At 32.3% G+C, this 15976-nt stretch overlaps 1 protein-coding gene and 2 long non-coding RNA genes across 9 annotated transcripts in view; 1 reads left to right on the forward strand and 2 right to left on the reverse strand.

The window, feature by feature from the left end:
• Positions 1 to 543: 543 nt before the first annotated feature.
• LOC124952392 (secapin-like) overlaps positions 544 to 15976 on the forward strand; it is a 16223-nt gene continuing 790 nt past the window's right edge. The window contains exons 1-4 of one of the 7 annotated variants that reach the window (XR_007101879.1): positions 574 to 1479; positions 8608 to 8855; positions 8932 to 11123; positions 11989 to 12011. Coding sequence is in view for 3 of the 7 variants with exons in the window: in XM_047502213.1 (XP_047358169.1) it covers positions 1449 to 1479; positions 15559 to 15956 (429 nt within the window). In the remaining 4 variants the exon portion in view is untranslated. Of the gene's footprint in view, positions 1480 to 2103; positions 3296 to 8607; positions 8856 to 8931; positions 11126 to 11988; positions 12012 to 13465; positions 13570 to 15558 lie in introns of those variants that run through there. The other 6 variants (XR_007101878.1, XM_047502213.1, XR_007101880.1 and 3 more) reach the window with 6 other exon arrangements.
• LOC124952394 lies at positions 3626 to 5069 on the reverse strand. The gene is made up of 2 exons (XR_007101884.1): positions 4368 to 5069; positions 3626 to 4286 (listed from the first exon to the last, which is right to left on the reverse strand). It is a non-coding gene; the product is annotated as an uncharacterized LOC124952394 (long non-coding RNA).
• LOC124952395 lies at positions 11753 to 14771 on the reverse strand. The gene is made up of 3 exons (XR_007101885.1): positions 14308 to 14771; positions 13467 to 14200; positions 11753 to 12434 (listed from the first exon to the last, which is right to left on the reverse strand). It is a non-coding gene; the product is annotated as an uncharacterized LOC124952395 (long non-coding RNA).

Here is a 15976-nt window from a genome sequence, read left to right on the forward strand (position 1 = left end):
GTTTCCTCCTCCTTCGTTGCTCGTTTAACGATAAATCCGTTAGCTATCATATCCTAAGGGAAACTCAGACATTCAAAAGAATCACGTGGATCATATTCAAAAAAAAAAAAAAAAAAAAAAAAAAAAGAAAGATATCTTTAAATAATTATTACAATATTTTCTGAATCTTTTATTTTATCTTTCATAAAAAGGATAAATTTATCGAATTGCCATTATTATTTCATATTAAATGCATTTAACGTTAATCTTATTTGATTTATTTAATTTATACAAATTTATGATAAGAAATATCTCGTTCAGTCATAGTTTTTTTTCTTTTTCTCTTTCTTTCTTTCTTTTTTTCTTTTTTTTTTTTTTGAGAGCGACAGAGATAGATGCTTTTTTTTTACAAACTGGACGTGCGTTTAGATTGTTGAAATAACTTCACGTTTTGACCCTGTGATAAGAGAAAGAGACAGAGAGAGAGAGAGAGAGAGAGAAAGAGAGAAAGAGAGAAAGAGACAGAGAGAAGCCAATAGTAATTTTCCGTCGTTTAATAATACCTATTACGTCTACAATTTACTCGGTGTAATTAAAAGCATGGGATATATCCATGTCGAAGCCAGTAGATAGAAAACGTAGAAAGACGAAGGAATAACGCGACGGAATTAATTTTCGGTTTTGTGATATCGTGTAATAATAAAGTACCGTTTAAAGATAAGTTTGTTAAGTTTAAGGATTTACTTAGATCTTCGAGGCCTTTGAAAAATAATCCTTACTTTAATAATCGATCTGATTGCTTTCGAAGAAAGAACTTTTAACGCGAACAGAATACCGTGATTAATAATAATAGAATTAATCTGGTATTGCTCGTTAATTATCTTACCTTTCCTACTTTTTTTCTCTTTTTATATATTTGTTTCTTTGATCTTCTTTTTTTTTTTTTTCTTTTTTTATTCAACAATTTAAAGACTACAAATTATCCTTACCGATAAGAGAGAGAAGAAACGATTAATCTCGCTCTCTTTCTCTCTCTTTATCGAAAGATTATCATTATTTACGATTTTCTTAGAAGAAAGAAAGAAAGAGGAAAAAAAAAGAAAGAAAGAAAGAAAGAAATCAAACGCAATAACAAGATACTTAAGATAATTCTTTTAATAATAACATTATTAAATTAAAATGGATATAAGACGAGAAAGAAAAAGATGAATTACCAAAAGTGGATTCTAACGTTGAATTGTTTTTTATTGATTTACATTGTATACGTCGTAAGTGCAAACGATCGATTAAAAGAGAAGAAGAATATGATTAATAAGCTCGATGATAAAAATGATTTCATTCCATTTAATCGAGGTACAGTGATAGATACGAGAAATGATTTAATAATACGGGCACCTGTAAGAAGAAAAATCGTTTGTGAATATGATAGAAGACCGGACGCTTTTGGAAGATGTAGGAAGAAGTTGTAAATGAACATTATGATCGAACAATCATTACAAGGTATCTATAATGATCGACGAAATCTGTTTTTTTTTTCTTTTCTTTTTTTCTTTTTTATGTATTTTTTCTTTTCTTTTTATTCCTTTTCCTTTCTTTTTTTTTTTTTCCTTTTTTCCTCTTTTTTATTTTCAATCTATTTCGAGATATCAAAGTCTTCGAAACGAGATTCAACGTTTCAATGATATTTATTAATTGACACGATATAAAATATAAAAGTAATCGATTAAATTGATACAATAATATCGAGGTAACGAACGAATTAAATTAAATATAATCGTGGAGCAACGAAATAATTAATTATTCGAAGGAGAAAAGGAATGTCATTGGAAAACTTGAGAGATGTTTTAATTACTGTTTGCACGTTTATTAAGAACATCTGGGTAACTTAAGATAACGAAAAATTTGCAATTTCGGTCAGCTGTGGACCCCGTACGTTGCTGATAAGGGAAACGATAATTCGTTCTTTTATTTTTCTTAATTTCAATTTATTTAACAAAATAGTTTTTATCGTTTCGTATTATTGTCTATAATATATATACATATATATATATATATATATATATATATATATATATATATATTTAATTGACTATTTCGTTTCATATCGTTTCGTTTCTTATTTAGAATTTTTCGTGTAAAAGTAGTAGATAAAGAAGAAAAGGATGGAAGATTCGCGTTCGAGAAGCGTGTGACGTGTTCACAGGGAACATGGAAAGAGATCGATTCTATCGACGCTTACTTATCGGATTTTTTCGTGTCGATGCTCGTCCATTCGAGAAACGACGAATGTCGCAAATGTCGTCCGATAAACTCTTCCGCTTAGAGACACGCATTAGCCAAGAGATAAGCCGACCTTTCTCTCTCTCTCTCTCTCTCTCTCTCTCTTGCATATCAAATGTATAAGTTTTCAGTACAAGGTTATATTTATAATAAAAACTCATAATGAGATTTAAAAGAAAAAAGTATTTCCCGTTTTCATCAAGAAAGAGAGAGAGAGAGAGAGAGAGAGAGAGAGAGAGAGAGAGAGAGAGAGAGTTCTTATTCCTCTCATTTTTTTTTTCTTTATTTCCTTTTTTCTTTCGTTATTTTTAACTTTTTATTATCCCACGATAAATACAAAAACATTGTTGAGGATGGCAATTAGTGCCTACATAAGTTACGCCGAATATTTTATCGGACAAACAGAAATAGGTTATAGAGTCGTTAACGAACCCCAATGGAAATGAACACGATGATAATCGGTAATTACACAAAATAACACGCTTCGTCGATTGTCATCGGTGAGAAGACCACGCGTTACTTTTTATCGTTTCTCTCTTTCCCTCTTTCCCTCTCTCTCTCTCTCTCTCTGTCTCTTTCTCTTTCTCTTACTCTCTCTCTCTCTCTTTCTCTCTTTCTCTCTGCTTATCATTTACCATTCGTCCACGTTAATTACTTTTTGCGATTCGTCCTAATTTTCGTATTCGGTTAAATTCGTTTCGTAGTTGATAACGATGAGTTCTGTTTAAAAGAATTAACGAAGACGTATCTTTGGTAAATACCAAATTTTCGACCTTTTCGTTAAGGATCGATAAAACTAACGAATTAACGTATGTACGTACGAACGTAGCTGAGATTATCGCGTGGATTGAAATAATTTAAGATCGTTCGTAGAAATTCAATTTGGTATAATAATCTTAACCTTCATCTTTGATTAGTAACAAAGATTGTTTTTTTTTTAAAGAATAAATGGATACAAAAATGAAAAATCGATCACACACACACACATATATATATATATATTATATTATATTATTTGAATATAAATATAATATATCACGACATTTTTTTTCCTTTTTTATTTTTTTCTCTCTCTCTCTCTCTCTCTCTCTCTCTCTCTCTCTCTCTCTCTCTCTCTCTTTATCTTTGATGATTTTTATAGAAACAAAGAAGCTTCGACCGCTTCATTTTACCAAGAGAAATAAAGATCGAAATAGAGATAAAGATAGACAGAAAGAGAGAGAGAGAGAGAGAGAGAGAGAGAGAAAAGTCAAAAAGAAAATTTTTACTTCCTATATTTACAAAGGGGAAACATTTCAGTTGAACGGAAGCTAGTCTCTTTCGCTAAAAGAAGAACCAAGTCGAGCATGATGTTCGTTCTTCCTAAAAAAAAAAAAAAAAAAAAAAAAAAGAAAAAAAAAGGACAAAAATGAATAGAGAAAAAGAGAGATAAAGCGACACACAGAGAAAAAGAGAGAGACAGAATATACATCGACACTTACGTACGCACATATAGACATATACATACTTTACTTACGTATGTACTTCCGTTATCTCGAAGAGAGAATGGAAATACGTTCGGATACGATAGAGTGACTGTTCGAATAAGAACGAAAAATATTCTCCTTCTTCGATAAAACCGTCGAGACTTTTTTCTTTTTCTTGTCTCTTCTTTTCTTTCTTTCCTTCCTTCTTTCTTTTTTCTCTTTTTTATTTTTTCTTCCCCTCTCTCTATCCTCTCTTCTTTCCCTTTTTCTTTTTTCTTTTTTTTTCTTTTCTTCCTTTCTTTCTTCCTTTTATCTGTCCGCTCTCCTCTCCCTTTTTTTTTATCGCACGTACGTTTGACATTCCAACCAAGTTTTCCTTCTTCCTCTTCCTTCTTCTCGTGCGTCGACTTGTTTTTAAAGATGGAGAGACAGACAGTTTCCTCCTCTTTTTTCTTCTCTCTTCCCCTTCTCTCCCTCCTTCTGTCTGTCTCTCTCTCTCTCTCTCTCTCTCTCTTTCTCTCTTTCTCTCCCTATCGACTTTTATATTCCAACGAGAATGTGCTACAGTACATATACATATATAAATATATATACATATATGAGCTCGATCATTTTAATACACTTATAAACCTACATACTTACACATGTACATATACATATACATATACGTAGGTATCAATCATTTTCTTAGGACATGAAAATACGTCGGACATAAGCCTGCGTTTGCATTGGAGGGTATCACGCGATATCGAGGTATACGTCTTAAAATACGCATGATATAAGACGTGAGAGCTTTTAAATATCTACAAAGTTAACTTGGCCTTCACAAATGTAGACATTGATAAGCGTTTTATACTTCCCGATAGTCAGTAACACGAAGAAAACTAGTAAAGCGCGTTGTTAGTTCTCCTTTCTCGTTTTTGATCGTCTCGTTAAAAACCTATATACTTTTATAACTTTTCATCGTTTCGTTCGTTCAGTTCGTTTGTTCCGTTCGTTCGTTCATTCAATCGTTTTTCTTATTTTTTTTTTTTTTTTTTTTTTTTTTTTTTTTTTTTTTTTCTTAATTTCTTTTTTATCACTTTTTTCTTCTAATTCGAACGCAAAATCTAAACCAACAATATTTTAATTTGCATCATCCAATTGATTCAGATAAATTGAAGCGACCGACATTACGATCATTATTTAATTATATAACATACGATGAACGATACGAGAGCCGATTATATTTAAGACTTTGAACATTTTTATAAATTTCAATTCGTATTGTAAAGAATTCCCCCTCTCCCTATCTCTCTCTCCCTCCTCCTCTCTCTCCCTCTGTGTGTGTGTGTGTGTCTCTCTCTCTCTCTCTCTCTCTCTCTCTCTCTCTCTCTCTCGCTAAGAAAAACTTACAGAAATATATCACTTATCCGAAGTTTCTTGGAAATGATACTTCATTCAAGTCTCGCGTGTTTATTTTAATTCATACGATCGTCAAAGACTCAAAGATTAGAAAATCAATTATCTCTTGGATCGATCAAACGAATTTTCTTAATTGAGTTGTAAATATAACATGGAATGAGATTTATTGATTTAATAGAAAATAACGTACTATTGTTTGTGACCCGGTGCTTTTTGTTTGTGCGAGAGAAAAAAAGAGAGTGATAGAGAAAGAAAGTGAAGAAGAAAGAGAGAGAGAGAGAGAGATATATATAAATAAGAAGTAATAGAACGAGAATATTTAATTCGTACGGGAAGAGTACGAAATCAGTCATAGCGAATCATCTAACGAGAATGAAGCTAATCAAGTTTGATTTCCTCTTCCTTTTGTTCTACATTATTTCCTTGATTATCGGCATCTCGTCGATACCAACGGAGAAGCCGAAAGAAATTAAACGCTTTCGGCCCTTCGATCAGAACAACGTCAAGAAATCAACTATGATCAACGTGCCGTTGCATTGTCCACCGGATAAAGTACGAATCGGGAATCGTTGTAGATTAGTCTTCTAAAATCTACATATGTAGGTAAGCACTGGCTGCGACAATGTTTTCCATTATTAACGCCAGTATCGATGTCTCTGTGAAAATTAAAATATATTTTTATAAATATATTTTTATAAATAGTACATCGGATTTTGATCTAATATTATATTTGATTTAATATTTTTCATAACGTTTTCAAAAGAATAATATATATGTATATATATATATATACATATGTGTGTATGTATGTATGTATGTATGTAACACAGATAATAATAATATATAGAAAAATATGACGTAGAAACGTTCCTTTGTAACATGATACGTCGCCCTTTAAAAAGGGTTTCTCTTACCTTTTGTAAAATATAAAAATATAATATTTCAAAGGTATATAAAAATGTTGGCTCTCTCTCTCTCTCTCTCTCTTTCTTTCTTTTTTTTTTCTCTCCATCAGAAAAGAACTCCTAATATGGTACTATTACTAAAAAAAGATTATTTTCTAATATTAATCAAGCTTATGATTAATCGATCGTTTCAATTAATTATTTCCTTTTCGTGGAATTTTTTTTTCTTTTTTACTTTTTCACAAGGACAAAAATAAAATACTATTGAAATCGAGTTCTTCTATTTCTATGAGATATTTCAATCGTAAAATTTGAATTATAAGAATCAATAAGTTTTTAAAAATAGAAATGACGACACGAACCAAAGAGCATAGTTGAAATTTCATGTTGATTATCGAAGATATATACGTTCATATTCATGTTCATGTATAATATATATATAAGACGTATGCGTTTGAAATCGCGTGTAAGTAAATAAGTAAGTATGTAAGTAAGTAAGTAAGTGAGTTAGTAAGTAAGTACGTTCACATGTATACGTCGGGCAGGAAGTACGCTATAGACGTTTCCGTTGTCGAACATTTCGTATAACTACAACAACGCTCTTCGACGCGTCTGGGTTAATCATGGGGAAGCAATTTTGAACGATTTTGCATTAATTGGCCCTTTCCCTCAACCCCCAACCCCTATCCTACTCCACCCTCCACATATATCCAACCCCATACCCCTACCCCTTAATTTCACGAACGAGTCATCCTACGGGTGAACGATCGCTAGATGAAATTTAATGTCGATCGATTTTCCCCAATGATCTCTTTCATTTTTTCTTCCTATCTTTCTTTCTTTCTTGCTTTCTTCTTCTCTTTTCTTTTTCTTTGTTTCTTTTTTTTTTTTTTTTCTTTACTTTTTTCTTTTTAATAACAAACTTTCAATAAAATAAAAACGCAGTTCAAGTTTTTCTTCTTCTTCTTCTTTTTCTTTTTAATTTTGTCTTTTTCTTTATTTTCTGTTCCTTTTTTTTTCCACTTTGATTGTCCCTCGATCTTTCATTATCCATATACTTGCTTGTTTTTTCCTTTTTCTTCTTCATTCTCTTTTAATATTTATCCTTACGAAACTAACGCCGATAGATGAGGATTTTTTTTCTTTTTGTAATTTTTCCTCTTTTATAATTTTTTTTCCCTTTTCCTTTTTTCTCGAACCGATAATTTCACGGTTGATAACCATCGAAATTTTAACGGCTTATCGATTTTTATCTCGTACAAAGTCCTATCTCTATCGGTTAGAAAAAGATCGTTTATGAATATGTTAGAAATATCGAGCTAATATCACTTATGCCAATCATATTGTCCTCTTGAATTGCATTGCAATATCATCGGTCGACCGACCGACAGTTAGCTATAGGATAAATCGATATTACGTTTTTCCCCTCTATCGTCGATACGTGGTAGACAGTGTGGGTGGGTGGGGAGTATGGTGAGGGGTAGGAAGGCCTATGTCGATCAGTGACCGAACGCTGCCATGAAACGCGATGAAACTAAACGATCAGGAAGAAGGAGGGGAGGGTGGGCTGGCCTAATTTTTCTAAAGAAAAAAAAAAAAAAAGAAAAAAAAAGAAAAAAAAACGAACTAGAAGCATCCATTTCGACGAAGTTACTCAATGCTTTCTACGCAAGTACTCATGTACTTGCTTAAGTATCAATCTCGTTCGTATTAACTAACGATAACGAAAAAAAAAAAATAGATATATATATATATATATATATATATATATATCTCGAAATCGTAGAGATAAAAAAAAGAAAAAAAAGAAAAAGAAAGAACGAAGACAATCTATTTCTCGGAGTTTTTTAAATCAATGTGATTCTCTTCGAAAAGGGTCAACGAAAAAAATGAAAAAAAAAAAAGAATATAAAGAAAAAAGAAGAAGAGACAGACAGAGAGAGAGAGAGAGAGAGAAAAAGAGAGAAAGAGAGAGAGAGAGAGAGCACGTTTTTAAAAATTCTCAGACGTAAAAGATCAGCGCAGAACTTGCACGTAAATGGACGTGACTCGTACGCGTATCTACACGTTACTATGAAAAAAAGCTCTTACACATTACTACTAGATGCATGGACCAACTAGGGCACGACCTACAACGATACGCTTTTGTGAATGATGGACTTTTAGCTATGTATGTTGCTATCGGGAAAACTCGAACACCATCGAGTATTACTTCATTCAATTTGCATTCGATCGAGTCTCTCTCTCTCTCTCTTTCTTCATATATATATATATATATATATACATACATATACATATACATAGACATACACACACATGTATACGTATATGCATATCTACATTGCATCCTTGCCAGAAAATTCTATGACCCAACGTAGATTGATTATCGCGATCCTTTTTTATAAGATGACATTGAATCACACAGAGTTAATTTTCTTTGATGAATCTTTTCGCAAGGGAGTTCTCTTCATTATTTCTTTTTTTTTTTTTGTTTTTTTTATTTTACTTCTTTTTCCCTCCAAAAGAAATCGGAAAGTCAGTCGTTCTCGATGAACATTTTTTTCTTCTAAAAGTGAATCTTCCAGTAAGATGTGGATTTGGAATATAAGGGGATGGCGATTGTGAACGATGAAAGGGTAGAGAAAGGAAGATAATAATAACAATTAAAAAATAATAAAAAGAGGATAGAAAAGAATCGAACGAAACGACGATGACGACGGAATGAAAGAAGGAATGAGAGAGGAAAAAAAAAAGGAAAAACAAAAAGAAATACACGTCGGATCGACTTGAATCGAATTGATAGTCGACGAACTGTTTGCTTGTTTGTTTGTTTTGTTTTGTTTTGTCTTGTTTGTTTGTTTGTTTGTTTTTTCTTCTTTTTTTTTTTCTTCTTACAGATAGACGGAAGAAACTCATCGCTCTCTCTCTCTCTCTCTCTCTCTCTCTCTGTTCGTCTCTGCCCATCGCATTTCTCTCATTTATATCGTCAATACCAAAACTCTATCTATATAGAATGAAGATATTCTTGATTCTGGACAACACGGCGGCGAGAAGAAAGCCAATCAAGCAAGCCTCGAAATGCTTCCTTATCGATCGAGCTGTTCCTCTCTCTCTCTCTCTCTCTCTCTCTCTATCTTTTGCTCTATGATCGCCATGATAACAGTATCAAGGAATGAAGATGATGTTCAAATTTTAAAATGGAAAATCGTCGGAGAGAAATCACGAAGAAGAAGAACCGATTGAATATCGAATTGAAGAAGAGTATAAAATTGATAGATTACGAACTTTCTCTCTCTCTCTCTCTCTCTCTTTTCTCATCTATTATGTAGATTAATATTGTTCATCGTAAATTTGTTCATTGTAAATTTGCTTTCGAAAGAGACATGACTTTTTGTCAATATATACTAATTTATATTTACACATATAAAAGTATGTAATACATATATATATATGTATTAATATATATATATATGTAAAAAGAAATATATGATATATATGTATATTTCTTTTTCTTTTACTTTTTTCCTTTCCTTCCTTTCTTTCTTTCTTTCTTTCTTTTTAAAAGAATATTTCAATGTAAATAAGATTTCTTTATGAGAAAATTAACACATTGATTTTACATTTAAATATTTCCGCGTGAAATTGTACGTATCTACTATACCGACGATGAAACATGTCGGCGTTGGATGTATCGCACGTTGATAGGAAAGGTAGAGTAAACGGAACAATGATATCAACTCTTTAGATCGTTGGTTACATTTCACATACAATTTCTCAAAATATATATTTATACATATACATATTTATATATATACATACATATATATATGTATATATATGTATGTATGTACCTATGTACATAGACGCATACATTTAATATAAATTATTAGCGGTAACGATATCATTAATCATTATTCAAGTCAGGTATAATTTGCATTCGTTTACCAAAGTCCAACGTGAGAAGATTAGATTATTTTCAATAATTCAACATTTTGTTAAATGATCAAGACGAAAATAATATTGACCGCAGCTCGCTCAGAATAATAATACTCGTGAGGCGTGGAGGAAACGGCGGGAGAGGATCGAGGGAGGAGAGAGAAATAACTGGCAGAGGGTGTTTTACTATTAAACGATCTTATTATTAAAATGAATTATATGTAATGACGTTAATAAAAGGATAGATATTATATTATATCGAATGATTAAACTTAAGCCATAGTTGTGTATAATTTTCTCTAATATCTCGTTTAATAAATTTAAACGATTCGAGCAGAGAAACTCGATTTAACATATAATCTTTTTCTTATTAAATGTATAAAACCAATTCTATCATGATTTTAATTTTATTATGTTATTCGATGTATTTTATAAACCCCATGTCATAAATTATTATGAAAATAATTATGTACGTGTGTATGGTACATTCTCATTCGATTTCTAGTTAAACATTTTGAAACCGCAAACTGTAATAAAATCATAAGAAAGTCTTTAACAGGAAAAAGGAAACCACGTTAGTTGGGTTAATAAATGCGTCACGTCATCGACCGACAACGAGTTTATAATAACTGCATGTTCTAAAATAATTTCCATTGTATTTTCATTGTTAAAGCGACCAAGTAGTAATAAAATTGTCTACCTTTGTCAAAATTAATAGCCGATCGGAAAACGACGTAAACATAAGAAATAAAGATAAGAAAGAAATTTAAAAAAAAAAAAAAAAAAGAAAGAAAAGAAAAAAAGAAAGAAAAAGAAAAAAGAAGAGAAAAAATTGTTTCATCGTCTCAACTCAGATCGAGTTAATATCCTTAAGTACGGTGTGAAAGAGGATAACAATAACTGCAAGAGAGAAAGCTATAAAAAGAAAAAAAAAAAAGAAGAAAAAAAAAAGAATAAGAAAAAGAGAAAAGCATGATACCCTTTCGTTTTTTTCTGATCGTCATTCTTCTCTCATTGACGTTTCAGCTTGGAACCGAGGCCTTTTCGTGGATCATTCCGATCAAAAAAAGAATCAAAAGCCATTCTCGATGTCCGGATGGGTATAAAATGAATGTTCGTGGGAAATGTCGGCGCATTTTATATAAATATTAAGGTATGTATACATGTGAATGTCTATACAGATGCATCGCGCGAAAATAACGAGCGATAAATATCGTATCGATTATAAAATTGAATTTTTTATCCGCTTTTTTCTTTTTCTTCTTCTTCTTTTTCTTTCTTTTTTTTTTTTTTTTTTTTTCTTTTTTTACTTCCACAAGCGAGCTTCGATTTTTTTTTCAAGCTTAAAACGAAGCATTCAAAGGACAAAATGACGAGCTACGCTTTACGAAAATTTTTCAAATTTTACAAAACCTACGAAAGTTTAATCGATAAATCGATTAGGCATAAGGTTTTTTCATATTTAAAATAGATATTTCCATGATAATTAAATTGAACGCCATTAAAAATGATAAAATTTGATATGGCTTTAGCTCAATAAATAATTCATTAATTATCAATTAGTTAATTTAATTTGCTAAGTTAGATTAATGTCCCTAAATAAATTCATTACGTCTTTAATAATGCATTCTAGAACAACAAAAACAAACAAACAAAACAACAAAAAAAAAAAAAAAAGAAAAAAGAGGTAAAGAAAATGTAAAAATGTTTTTATATATATTAAAAAATCAAAATAATAATTTACACATATGTAAATTTATCAATTTTCTCTGTATGTTTCTTTTTCCCTTGTTTTTTTGTCTTTTTGTTTTTTTTTTTTTTTTTTTTTTTTTTTTTTTTTTTTTTTTTTTTTATGTATCAATCATCTCGACAAATGAACGATTGCCTCGGCAAATGAACGATATACATACGATACTGAGACTTTGGTTCAATTTTCAGTTCGACCATTTTTTTTTCTCTTTTTTTTTTTTTTACTTCTCTTCTTTTTCATCAACTTTTCATTTCTTTTTTTTATATAGGTTTAAGAAAGAACGAGATGGTACCAATCGGAGTTTGAAAATCATAGAAGGAAAACGCGCAACATTAGAAGCACGTTATTTTATCTCATATTCATTTAATAATGTATCCATCGTATCAAAATGGTATATAAAAATCATTACGACTTTCTTTTTTCTTCTTTCTTCTCTCTTTTCCTTTTTTATCGTTAAATTTTTCTTACAACGAACTGCCTTTTCATCTTTCTCGTTTGATAAGAATCCTCATCAAGATTGTTCTCTAATATTGTTTCAAACTATAACCAACCGTTAGAAGTAATTCGTTTCTATCTTTTTCTTTTTTTCCTTTTCTTTTTCTCTTTTTTTTTTCTTTTTTGAAGTTTTCGTTCTCCTTCTTCTTTTTTTCCAATTTTTCTTTTCTCCTCTCTTCTCTCTCTTTTTTTTTCATTTTCTACAACTTGCAGGTATACCTTTAAAAAAACGTTTTGTAAGTTTTACCACTCTTTATTGTGTAAATAATATGAAGTTTACGCAAGAAGACAAAGACAGAAAGAGAAAGAGAAAGAGATGGAGGGAGAGAGAGAGAGAGAGAGAGAGAGAGAGAGAGAGAGACTCGTTCGTTGGTTGCCATATAAAGTGGAAAATAATTGCGCGAAAACTCGACTTTAAGAAGACGGAAAAATATTCATTATTTTTATTCGAAGAAAAAGATTCTTCTTTTATATATATCTTTTTTTTTTTTTTTTTTTTTTTTTTTCTTATCAGTAAAACTCATTCGATCATAGAAAGATACAATCGTTGCTTAAGAAATTAGATCGACCTGAATGATCGCCGATAAAAAGTTGGTGTCAATTTTTCTTCATTGGAAATCGATTTTATTGAAGAAGAAGAAGAAGAAGAAGAAGAAGAAGAAGAAGAAAAAGAAGAAAAATAAGAAGAAGAGAAAGAGAAGGAGAAGGAAGAGGAGATAGGAGGAGGAGGAGGAGGAGGAGGAGAAGGAGAAGATTGGAACGTCAAAATGTTTTTATAATATATAATAAGTATGTACGTAACATGGCTCCCTTCTCGTTCAGATATAAGTATTCATAGAATAAATAGAAACTCGTATCGTTCTTTAAAAAGTCATCGAAATTGGATTGCGTCTTTTATAAAAAAAAGGGGGGGGAGGAGGAAAAAAGAAATCGAAAAGAGAAGAAGAAGAAGAAGAAGAAGAAGAAGAAGAAAATGAAGAAAATAGAATAAAAGAGATGGTCGTGTTGGACTGTCCATGACGATGTAAATTCTCCGAGAGGAGATAAATCGTGCACTTTTGACCTTTGTGAGAGCGATACGCTTTGCCGAGAGGTCGGTCAAAACTCGAAAGAGAGAGAGAGAGAGAGAGAGACAGAGAGAAAGAGAGAAAGAAAGAAAAAAAGAAAGAAAGAAAGAAAGAAAGAAAGGAGAGAAAGAAGGAATAGAAAAGAGAGAGAGAGAGAGAGAGAGAGAGAGAGAGAGATACGTACGTACGGAGAAGCCAGTAGAAGAGTTTCGATCGTACTCTTTCGCTTCTCGAGTGCGAGCTCTCTCCTCAGTATCTTTGTTCGAGTCTGTCGTGAATGAGATCCGGTACTCGAGTTAGAAGCGCGTTTATTACGTAGTGTAGACGATAAAGGTTGAACGAATTCTTGGGTGATCATCGAAAGTACCAGAAATAACCGAGCAATCGTCTCCCTCTTCCTCTCTCTCTCTCTCTCTCTCTCTCTCTCTCTTTCACTCTTTCGGTCTGTCTGTTTATTAGTCTATATATCTCTCTCTCTCTCTCTCTCTATCTCTCTCTCTTTTTCACTATCTGTCTGGCTGTTCTCTGTCCGTCCATCGTCATCGTTTCTCTTCTTCTTTAATCTAAACTCAGGTACAATCTTTTTCTTCGCTTTTCTTTTCTTTTTTTTTTCCTTTTTCCCTTTCTACTCGAAAGATTTGCGATTGTTTATTTAACATTATTTTTTTTTTTTTTATTCTTCATCATCTCCCACTATTCCTACCTTTTTACGGAACGAAAAACAGTCGTCAAACGAATTAATTCGATATTTCATCCATCCGTACGTCATTTTATTTTTTTATTGTCTCTTTTTCTTCTTTCAGTCTCTCTCTCTCTCTCTCTCTCTCTTTCTTTTAATCATCTTTCTTCTCTCTTTCATCTACCCTTCCTTTCTCGTAACCGTCCAATGAATTTAGTAAAAGACGCCTTTTGATTTTCCTAAGAAGAAAGAATCATCCCTTCTCTCTCTCTCTCTCTCTCTCTCTCTCTCTCTCTCTCTCTCTCTCTCTCTCTCTCTCTCTCTCTCTTGAGTTATCGCTACTCACCGTTGAAGCCCCGAAGAGTTAATTCGATGTTCAGCGAACCCTTATTCGTCCTTCTTAAGTTCTCTCCTTGCTTGCCTGCCTGCCTGCCTACTTGCCTGTCTGTCTGTCTGTCTGTCTGTCTGTCTTACTTCCTTCCGTTTGAAAAATGAAGCTGTCTCTCTCTCTCCATCTACCCTTTGGGCAAAGTGCCGCGAGTCTTTTCTCTCTCTCTCTCTCTCTCTCTCTCTCTCTCTTTCTCTCTCTAACGTGGTTTCTTCGACAAAAAGAGAGAAAGAGAAAGAGAGAGAGAGAGAGAGAGAGAGAGAGGGAGAGTGTGGGTGGGAAAATCTATTTTCAGATTCACATTCGCGATGAAAATCGATAAGCAGATGTATTGCTTTATTCGCATCGTATATTTATCGAATAGTAGCTATGTGTATTATTAGAAGAAGATATCGTGCACATCGGAGGGAGGAGGGTGAGGATGGGGTGGGAGGTGGGCGATAGTGTGTGGGAGGAGGGATGGGATGAGGTCGAAGCAGAGGGGGAGGTGGATAAGCGAGATGAGAAATTTTCTTCTCTTTTCTCCTACTTCGACAATATCTAACCAACGTAACACCTTCCTTCTTTTTTCCCCCTTTTCTCTCCTTTCCTCCCTTTTCTCCTCTCTTCTTCTTCTTCTTCTTCTTCTTCTTCTTCTTCTTCTTCTTCTTCCTCCTTCCTACGAAATATATCCTTAAGAATAAATGTTTCTCCACTTTTCCTTCACGTGCTATCGCATTTTCTTCGTTAAAGAAAACTCCAACGTGGATTCTTCTCGTAAAGATATACCTACCTCTTTTTCCTTGTGCTTGATTCCAACGAACAACGATCGATCGTACACAACTTATACATACATATATAATACCTATGTACATACTATTATATATATATGTAGATACATGAATACATATCCTAAATTCCATTAATTTGAAAATTTCGAATAGGGAAGCTGTTAAGAATTCGAGAAATTTCAAATATCTCCATGTAGAGATTCGACGAAGGTTCATCATTTTTTTCTTTTTTTTTTTTTTCTTTTTTTTTTTTTCCCCCAATACCTAAACAGTAACACATACACATAAACGTCTAATAATATCTAAATAATATCTTTCAATATCTAAACAATAACACGTAAATATATATATATGTGGGTTTATAGTTATGTTAAACGATAAAATATACATAGGTACATACGCATCTGAGATCAATCATATCGTCTTATCATGTACTTAGGTAAAACGACGTTATCCTGTCTATTTACCAGCGGGATCAAAATCAAATTGGAAAAAATGGGTCTTACGAAACGTCATCTTCGTCTCTGTTGGTACATTCTCATCCTCGCTGTATTGACGTATCCGTCGGAGGAAGGAACGATAAAACGTACGAAACGTTTTCAATGGGACAAAATCGAGGAGACGGCCAAAAGGATAACTAATTCCATATCGACGAAATTAAATACGATCTTTAATCGTCAATCCACCGTTAATTCGAATATCAAAATGGAAGAAGATTCATTAAGTACGACCACTTTTTTACCGAGCATCGAACCCCGACAGATCATCGTAGCACCGATTAGGTGTCCACCTAATCACGTGGTCATTAATGGAAAATGTCGTCTCAATATCGAATAACTATGACAAGGTACACGCAA

This window comes from Vespa velutina, chromosome 10 (genome assembly GCF_912470025.1).
Source record: "Vespa velutina chromosome 10, iVesVel2.1, whole genome shotgun sequence".
Classification (NCBI taxonomy): domain Eukaryota; kingdom Metazoa; phylum Arthropoda; class Insecta; order Hymenoptera; family Vespidae; genus Vespa; species Vespa velutina.